General features: G+C 55.6%; 1 protein-coding gene across 1 annotated transcript; it reads right to left on the bottom strand.

Annotated features, from left to right (window-relative positions):
* Positions 1-642: 642 nt before the first annotated feature.
* On the bottom strand, positions 643-9,411 carry LOC113216303 (sodium-dependent dopamine transporter). The gene is made up of 11 exons (XM_052272981.1): positions 9,267-9,411; positions 7,334-7,488; positions 6,941-7,128; positions 6,688-6,826; positions 5,732-5,866; positions 4,696-4,799; positions 4,366-4,603; positions 3,927-4,155; positions 3,729-3,829; positions 3,214-3,381; positions 643-3,040 (listed from the first exon to the last, which is right to left on the bottom strand). The coding sequence occupies exons 1-11, from the start codon at positions 9,373-9,375 to the stop codon at positions 2,891-2,893; spliced, it is 1,716 nt and encodes a 571-aa protein (XP_052128941.1). The 5' UTR covers positions 9,376-9,411; the 3' UTR covers positions 643-2,890.
* Positions 9,412-9,693: the final 282 nt, after the last annotated feature.

Raw genomic sequence — 9,693 nt, 5'->3', positions numbered from 1 at the left:
TGGTGGGCCAGTTGTAACGATCAGTTTGTACCTCCCCTACGCTGCCGGACCGCAAACCAGACCGGCTCTACGGAATCCAACTCCATGCTCGCCAATCTACTAAAACTTTGTTCCCCCGCTGTTGTTCTTGTTGTTGTTGTTCCCTGGCTGCGTTGGGCCGCGCGCGTTGGCGGCGGCGTGGGCTTGGCCGGACCATTTTCGAGGGGGAATCAGAGCTTGAAATATTTGTACTCTTCCCGATTGTGTTGCTCTTTGCCGGACCGCGAGGTGGGGTGGGGCGGGGCGGGGCGTTTCGGAGCGCCCTACAAGTGGCGTGGCGGGGCGTGGCGGGGCGGGGGCACGTGCGAGGAGTCCGCGTGCTCCCTTCGGACGCCGCCCGAGGGATGGCCTCGGGATTCATTAATCTCCCCGGCCTGGCCGCTTCACGCCTTGTTAACAGCCGCCGACAGGCCACGCCGCACTACACTTTATTATTGTTCGCGGAAATAAAAAAAAAATCAGAGGGCGAAGAGAAAAGGCCGTGTTCTGATGATTGGAATGTGATCGCCTTGTTGTTCTAGTAACACAGAAAATGAAATGGGCCAACAACGTGCTCCATCAATCATAGTTTCAGTCTGTCACGTGAATGGAGATCTACGATCGTAATTTTTCATCGTCTTTTATTTTACCTTTTCTTTACAAAACGAAAGCACAACAAGCTACAATGGAAGTAACAAACACGACATAACAGCTCAGCTCTGTCGAGACTCTCCATATACAGTAACTGTAAATCTTACAGGGTTTTGGTACGGGGTAGTTCAAAGCCTTATGTTTGCTTTCAAGAGAACTTATGCGATGCTCCTCCAATCGTTCTCGCTAATCTGCTGCTTGAACTTAAGAGTTCGATCAAAGTATCATCTATAAATTATTGTTATTACTGGCAACACTAAGTCATGAGCAATAGATCTAAACGAATCATCGACAACACAAATTGGTGTGGGTTTATATATATTCACCTCAACTAAAAGGAGGACATACGTCTGTCAAATGTTTTTCAATGACTTTGAGCAATCCCCCGATAATTCACGAGTTGGAAAAATTCGAGGGTTTGTTGATAGTTTTGATGATAGTTTTGGTACTACCAGAATCAGCAAACACGACGCATGCGAAGTAAAGACAACGGAAACAGACACGCTTCACAAATTCATAATTAGTGGGAGATTTGAATCAGCTTTTTCCGCTTAAAGCAAAGTGTATGGTTCACAGATCGAAACATTATAAGCTCACCTAACAGGACTAGAACATCATATTTACAAAATTATGTGAAACATCACACGGAGGATCAACAATTGTATATAAAATATATAAGTAAAAGGCAACAGTCTTCGAAAACGACCAAATGGCTGTTTGGTGTTTTCGGTTGCGTATCAAAACTATTGTAATTCACAACTTAACCAGAAAGCATTTTGCAACTGCGAGACCGTCTTAACAGTATAAGAATTATGAATAATACTTGTATTTTTACTAATTTATCATAACGGAAAACAACATTTACATAGCTACATCTATTCTACACTTTTGTCCAAGCTATATTACAAGAATTACATCTAGTTATGGTGCTCCACAGCATTTCAAACTCGCAAAGCGAGTCGTGAGTACTTACTAAGTGAACAATCCATATTGAGCTATATTTGATACATTATAATTGTATTGAACAGGCCAACTAATTACAGCGTGAGGTCTTTAACACAACTTTGGACAAATACATCGCATAACAATGAGACCTCCTCCTGATGAAAATAATGTCTTGGTAATTCCAAGTTCCAGGAACATGATTCCACACGATTTTCTTCGCTGAGGTACTCGTCTGCGCGCTTGCTTAACGCATCTAGAGCTTTACAACAATCTATGTTTGGCTACTTAACTACGTGGCACATATTAACATTAGAACCCAATCTACGAAATTCCATTGCCACCCCTACAACAGCAATGTCTTTAAAAAATAATAAAGCGAAACTAAAACTGAGTGTGGTGCATTATGTTAAAGGCCTACGAAAATTTAATAAACACCCGATGAGGCTTCGTTTATGAATAACTCAAAATGCCATTCGACGGCCATCGAGATAGAACGAGAATTAGCCTGCCTTTGATGACAGATAGCAAAACCGACGTGAGTAAATGCCACACACCAAGAGAGAGAGGGGGAAATAGAGATAGAGTTGGTCATTTTCGCCCGTATTCCCCCTTTTTTTTGCGACATTCGCACACGACAGACTCCTCCCTAATATTTATCTCAATCCAAGAGGCGCCCGCGGCGGGCTGCGCGGCCGCCTTCCCGACCAACGCGACCGAGTTGTTTTACCATCCCTATATATTTACCGCCCGCACGATTCCCATGAAATTCTATTTAACGGAAAGTGAAGAGGTATAAATCAGGCGATGGGCCGCGATAGGTAATGGGGTTGGCGCCCCGCGCCGCCCCTCCCGCTTTGGCACATCTCCAGCGGACCCTTACTCTCTCTTTCGCTGTCATGGCAACCAATCAAATCTTTCCCGATAACTGGGAGGTGGGGATGGTTTTCTCCTGGAAAAGTGGGGCGGGCGGCGACGCACATTTTCCTCGTACTCAATAATTGATATTTCATCTCGGGGGCGATCAACCTCAACTCCGTCGTGGCCGCCGTCTCCCGGATCTCCCGGTCTGTCGCACCTACAGTGCTGAGGGGAGAGGCTTGTTGTTGCTTGTTGTAATGGTCTCAACCACGCACACTTATCCGCGCCGTCTTGGCAGAACCTTTGGCAGTACTTGGCAGTACTTGGGTCGGGCAGTTTGTAGGCGCCTGCGCGCGCGCCCGCCCCAGGGCCCGTCGTAGGCCCGGCGTCCAGGCGGCGCCCGGGACGGCCTCACGCCTCACACGTCCTCGGGCTCGGCGGCCGGCGCCTCGCACGTCATGAGCCGGAGGCGCACCTCCTCCGGCGACGACCCCGCCGCGTCGTGCGCCAGGCCGCCGTTCACCGCGAGCTGCTGGTCCCGCCACGGGGTCGTCAAGAAGCAAATGCGCTGCAACAAAGATGCGACAAATTGTCAAGTCATGCGGAGCAGGCTATATACAGTTTTGTGAAGAGACGGGCTGTGTGCGGAAAATGTTGGATCCACCAGCCACTTTTCAATAGAATCTACAGTGACACTGCCAGACCGCTCCGCCGCCGCCGTGCGGGGTCTGGGGTGCTCACCTGCCAGAAGGTCCCAGGGGTGGTGAGAATCTTGAAGGCCGCGACGCCGGGGATGCAGGCCACGCTCGAGCCCGCGATGAGCCAGCCCAGGACGTTGGCCCAGCCGGGGTAGATGTAGTTCTCGTAGGTAAGGGGCTCGTAACCCACCAACCCGTACACGATGATAAACTGCGCAAAGAGGAGGGGATACCCAGATATACAGCATATAATTGCAGTGATTAAAGCAGGCATGACAACAACCATATGTTTCGCGCGTCGGGCGTCAAACTGTCACCCCTCGCGGCAAAAACATGACATGCTGCGGGCCCCGCGAGGCGCCGCCGTGGTGGCAGTCACGATGAACGGGCGGCGGTAAACGCGTCGGAAGCCACCATACGTCAAAAAAGTTGCAGCGCGGCGCCGCCCGGTATAAAATTATGAACAAGTTTGCTTTCCGCCTCTTCCGCCTCCGCCTCCGCCTCCGCCTCCCCCGCCTCGACCTCCTCCAGCCTCGCGCGCGCTGAGCGATGACGCACCATCAGGAAGATCGGGGCCGCGAAGCGCCAGCAGACGCGCCAGTACAGCCCAGGTGCGAAGCCGATCATGTCCTTGATGTCGTCGCAAAAGCGCTGGGTCCCTGCGAAAAATAAACCCGGTGTGACGGCTGACGTGACAGACGGTGGTGGTGGTGTGTTTTATTGGTTTCATGTCAATCGGACGTTTGCGTCCCTCACCGTAGATCCACGACACGGCGATCGACTCGAAGAGCACGGCGAACAGCATGGAGTACCCCGCCGCGTACCGGTCCAACAGGTGGAAGAAGTAGAAGCCGCCCTGCGAGCACGACGCCAGCCCCACCACGAAGTACAGCGAGAAGAGGGCCAGCACGAACAGCTCCCGGTGGCGGCCGATGACGGGGAACTCGTCGCTCAGCGCCGTGATGATCGCCTCGGAGCCGCCAAACTGTCAAACAAATTTCGAAAGTGCCCATGTCACGCTGTCTCTCTCGGTCCGTGCTGGCCCTCCCCGGACTGACTGCGGCCGCCGTGGGCCAGGGGCGCGATACTCCGCGCTGCGAGTGACGGGGAGGGAGGCGCGGGACCCTCCCGCTGCGCGGGGCATCGGCGGCCGCCGCCTCGCTACCCCCCGCGCCGCGCACACCACCCCACTCACCGAGCTGTCCAGCCCCAGGGTGAGCAGCATCATGAAGAAGATGAGCGCCCAGAAGATGGAGCCCGGCATGGTGGAGATGGCGGCCGGGTACACGATGAACACCAGCCCGGGGCCCTCGGTCGCCACGTCCTCGATGTTGCGGCCCGACACGAGCGACATGTAGCCCAGCACCGAGAAGATGACGAAGCCGCTCACGAAGCTGGTCGCCGAGTTGATGAAGCTGGTGAGCAGCGCGTCCCTGGCGAGCGAGAAACGAAGAAAAGTGGGGGGGGTGAGAACACGTGCAAAGAAAGGTGACCGATACGTCAGCAACAAGTCCTCAAAACTTACTTGTACACGTTGTTGTGGTACTTGTTGTAGGAGGCATACGCCAGTAGCACCCCAAATCCGGGTCCGAGAGAGAAAAACACCTGAGTTGCAGCGTCCACCCACACCTGGAAAAAACACACGGACAGTTATTTGACTGCACAAATCCAAAATGAAGGGGGAAGAGTGTAGGATATTCATCTCTTCTTTTCGCGCAAGGACCACGCTGTGGTCAGGCCTTCGCAAGAGAGGAAAGGGGGGGGGCGTGGCTTGGCGCTGGGTTTGGAGCTTGGGGGGGAGAGAAGCTTGAAAGTGGAAAGGCGCTCGAATACTTTTCCTTGTGTCGTTTGCACAATGCCAGGGCCATTGTCGCGAGCGGGACGTTTAGAGGGACGGATTCATATGCAAAGGTGGGTGAGCGTGCGGAGCCGCTGAGCCAGCCTTGGAGGCGCGGTGGGGCAGGGCGGGGCGGAACGGGGCGGCTCTCTCCCTGCGATATAACGTCCGTCGTCACCGCCACCGTGATCGCGGAAATATGAAGAACGGGGTTCCCGCGACGGGGAATGGAGGGGAGGGGAGGAAGGAGGAAGGGAGCGCCAGATTTACACGGAATATCCATCGTGCAGCCTCGGCGTGACCGGAATGGCGAGCTGCGGGCCGCAACAAGTGGCCAGACTGGCCTGGCCTCGCCGCCGTCACGGTGCGGGGCGTGCAGGGCGGGGTGGGGCGGGGCCGGGCTACCTACTCCACCGCAACGGGCGAGTCCCCAGCTCACACGTGAAATGCGGGCTGGAATAATGGAGCCGTATGACAAGGCTCGTTGCCTCAGGTGAATCGCAATCGAGTCCTCACCCAGTCGACTTCGCCCCGGGCGGGCAGTCTCGCGCTCCACCACACCATAATTCCATAAACGCATTACTGGCACGCATTATTTTCGATCATAATGGCTTCGCATATTTTTCATTTTATTTTCCCCACAAAATGGTCGGTCTTCCATGTTATTCGGGCGAAAGAAGTGCTCCTTATTTTTTGTCGCATCGTCGTCGTTGTATACCCTCACCTCCGCCTTGGTGATGGCGGAGAAATTGGGGTTGAGGTAATACTTGATGCCCTCGGCGGAGCCCGGCAGCGTGACGCCGCGCACGAGGAGGATGGCGAGCACGGCGTAGGGGAAGAGCGCCGTGAACCACACGACCTGTGACCAGAAACAAAAACACATAGTTATGATATCCAGCAAACGGCACACTTTCTCTAAATATAATGCGGTAGTGTACAATAAAGTATCATAGTGTACGGCCTGCGCCACCACGCCCGAGCAACACGACACCACAAAGCGCTACTACTGTTGCCGGCCGGACTGCTAGGCTTTTTCTCCGGACGAGGCTCACACTCCACTCTCCCGTGGAGGTGGAGCACCCGCCCCGCCCCGCCTACACTCCGCCCCGCCCGCGGTCCTCGTCGGCGTCCTAATTGCAGCGGCAGACAGCCGGGCAAGGAGCGCCCGCAGCGTAGGCCAGCCCGCATGGCTCCCGCGTCCGACGGGACTGCCTACCCCGCGGCCGCCAGGCGCTCGGCTGGCCGGGCATGGCCCAGGGCCGGGAGGGCAGAGGTCTGCATCGGGTGGGTTACTCAGTCCCGGGAGCGTCCGAGAGTGTCAGGTGCACACGAAATCCTTATTATGCATTGTGTTGTGCGTAAAACATGCATAATTTTATACAGATATAATATTATGCACAATTTTATGCGTCACTATTAACAGTTTGCGCATAATTATGCACTATTCAAACATAATAATGCATACAATTTGTGCAAACCTGGAGGTTATGCAGAATAAAATGTATAAGGGTTTAGTGTGCGAGAGAAAGTAAGAAGATGCTCGAGTCGGCCTGAGCACCATTTTCACTCGCGCGTGCGCTCCTGCCGGACTAGTCAGACCTCTGTGGGCAGAGCAGCAGGGAGGGGCTGGGCTGGGCAGTGGGCGCGGGGTGGAGAGAGGAGCAGTAATAATGCGCTTACTTTGCCAGACGTAGAGATGCCCTTCCACAGGCTGAAGTAGCAGATGATGTAGACGGCCAGCAAACACAGCGCCATGTCCCACTTGATGGAGCCCAGGTCGTGGATGCCGCTCGAGTGCTGCAGCTCCAGGACGGCGCGGCTGCAGCACAGCGACAACCACCATTATGACACAGTCGACACCGCAACTTTTCGTCGAAAGAGTAAAAAGAAAAAGTTGAAGTTTGTTCATTTTTGAGGGGCTAGGCCGACTTACTTGAAATATTCGGAAGCCGCGGAGGTGTAGTGGATGTTCTGCATGCCGTCCGAGGAGGAGGTCTGATTGAGTTCGGAGTCGGCAGCGGCGGCTGACTCGGAAGACGCCTGGGAGTTCTGGTACGCGAGGGAAGAGTTGACGGTGGCGTTGAAGATGCCATCGCTGCCCATCCACAAGGACCGTTCCATCTGCAGCGCAAATAATGAGGGGGCAAGTCAACAAGCTGCAGATGAAAGTCGAGGGGTACTTTACTAAAAAAAAATAGTGTTCACCGACTCAAAAAATCAGGAAAAAATAAGAAAAAACGCACAATTAAAACAAAGAAAAATCGGTGTTTTCATAGGAAACGACTCCTCGGCGGATGTGATCAAGGGGCGGTTGACGACGACTCACTGGTCTGCAGCTGGGGGTGTTCCACGGGTTGTCGCACGTCGTCCAGGGCAGCATGTCGGTGAAGGAGGCGAAGAAGAAGCGCAGGGCCCAGGCGATGATCACGTTGTAGTAGAAGTCAACATAGAAGGCGATCAGCGCCACGGCATACCCGATACCTGCAGCAAGGGGGTCTCTAACGCACCAGGCCAGGACACAACAGACATAGGGAAGGGAGAAGGGCGTTACTAGAAAATAGGGGTGGAGTGGAGGGGCACTCATCCATGTGAGTCGTAAACCAGAAAAATGGCAGACATTGAACAAGCGCCGTAGAGGGTCTTAGAGTGGGGCGAGAATTTGAGTGTGCTGAGTGTACGAGAGAAAGAGGTAGAGAGAGGAAAAGAAGGGGCCAGGGGCGGTTGGAGTAAGAATGGAGAAGAGACGGAGAGAGGGAGAGGGAAAGAGAGAGAGGGGGGGGCGACAGCCAGCAACAGCTGACCCGAGGAAGAGAGAGAGAGGGAGAGAGTTGTCAGCGCTCGGATTGGAAAGAGAATGCACAACGGGCATAAGGCGCGAGAATTCGTCGTGTGAAAGTGGCTGCACGGCGTTGGGGTCGCGAGCTGAGCCGCGGGCTGAGGGAGGAAGAGAGAGGGGGGGTCGGGGGGAGGGCTCCCACGACCCTCACTTATCTCAAATCCTTTCTATGGAGGGTGACCCCGCGCCGCTCCCCTCCGGTGCCCTGCGGCTGCTTCCGGCCCGAGGAGGAGCCACCAGAGGCCACATCCCTCCCCAGCCGCAGCCGGGGCTCCGTCAGGCCCCGCCAGGCCCAGCGGCGAGCCTAGCGGCGGCTCGGCCGGCTCGGCGCGGCCAGCACACAGGACAGGAGGCCCGCCGCAAACGCCTCCTCCTGCTGCTCCCTCGCCGCTCATTAGCTCGGCGTCCTGCTCCCCGCTAAGCGGCCGCGTCGCTCCACGCCCCGCTTAGCGGCGCCTCATACGGTGAGGAGGGTGAAAAGGGGGGGGGAGGGGGATACTGCCACAGCGCAGCAGGCCGGAGATGAGATCGTCGTCGTGGGAAGCGCGACAGACAGCTGACGGGTGGCGCGGGAGGTCGCGCGTCGTGAAGGCTGTGCCGGAGGCTGCTGGAGGCTGTGCTGGAGACGGTGCTCGACGGTGCCTGAGGGCTGCGCCGCTGGATGGAGGCCACTCTGGAGGCTGTGCTGGAGGCCGTGCTGGAGGCCGTGCTGGAGGCCGTGCTGGAGGCCGTGCTGGAGGCTGACGTGGAGCTGAGGTGCGGGGTGCGACGCCGACGTCGTCTTCGCGCACCGCACGCCGCACACCCGTACAACGCGTGCCGCCGACGCGACGCAGATGTGACCCTTTTTCCCTCACTTCCCTTCCTCCTCCTTTCCTTGCTCTCCCTTCTATTTCTCACTCTCTCGCACTCTCTCCCAGGCGGGCGGCGAGCACGTGATGAAATGAAAGGAAGCTGGAAATTCCCTTCTCCGCTCCGCTCCTTCTGCCGCCATCGCTAGCCCAAGCGACGATAATGGTCCGAGCGGGTCAGCTGTTGCTGGCTGTCGCCTCGTCTCTCTCTCTCTCTCTCTCTCACCCCATTTCCCCCCACCCCTCCTCAAATCCCGGTCGGCCCCTCCACACCGCACCCCTCCGCTTAGCCTCTCCATCTTCGCCCTGGTCTTGAGTTCCTGCAGAACATTGGAAGGCCCCGCCGCACATCCGGCCCGCTCAGGGTCTCGCCAGAATAGGGAGAGGGCGAGAGGGGACAGGGGGATAAGACAGACAGACAGACAGACAGACAGACAGACAGACAGACAGACAGACAGAAGAGCGGCAAGGCAAGGGGAGGTGGGCAAGGAGCGGGTATGCATTGGAACAGAGCAAGACAGGTGAGAGGTGAGTAAGAGAGAGAGAGAAAGAGAGAGAGGGGACGCACTGACCTTTAAACAGAGGCACTATGCGGCCCCAGCAGGTGATGGACCCCTTGCGGTGGAACTGGCCGAGGGCGAGCTCCATGTAGAACAGCGGGATCCCTCCGACCAGCAGCATGATGCAGTACGGCACGAGGAAGGCGCCTGCAAACCACACGACGGGGAAGTCAATCAGCAAAGCACACGCATGGACAATTAATTGAATAATCAGACAATAAAAGTAGTGTTCGTGTTTTGGCAAAGTCGCTGTTGCTCAGTGAGAGATTTCGAGAGATTTTTTTTTCGTTTCTGTCGCGCTGGTAATAATGGTTGAGAAGCACTTTCAAACTCGAGACGCCACCACACTGCCTTAGTCCCCTTTTCTACCCTACCGCTGCTGCTGGCTGCTACGACTCGACCGGTTCCGTCTCGATTCCTCGTCGTTGATCCCTTAAGT

Source organism: Frankliniella occidentalis, unplaced genomic scaffold (genome assembly GCF_000697945.3).
Source record: "Frankliniella occidentalis isolate FOCC.00 unplaced genomic scaffold, Focc_3.1 Scaffold236, whole genome shotgun sequence".
Lineage (NCBI taxonomy): Eukaryota > Metazoa > Arthropoda > Insecta > Thysanoptera > Thripidae > Frankliniella > Frankliniella occidentalis.
This window is presented reverse-complemented; position numbering and strand designations above follow the sequence as displayed.

What these genes read in the sequence shown, in the direction of transcription:
- LOC113216303 (XM_052272981.1), bottom strand. Translation starts at nt 9,375, where the DNA reads ATGCTGCTGGTCGGAGGGATCCCGCTGTTCTACATGGAGCTCGCCCTC. An exon ending in CATAGTGCCTCTGTTTAAAG is followed by an intron (nt 7,489 to 9,266) that starts GTCAGTGCGTCC and finishes CCCTTGCTGCAG; the next exon opens with GTATCGGGTATGCCGTGGCG. An exon ending in ACACCCCCAGCTGCAGACCA is followed by an intron (nt 7,129 to 7,333) that starts GTGAGTCGTCGT and finishes TTTGCGCTGCAG; the next exon opens with ATGGAACGGTCCTTGTGGAT.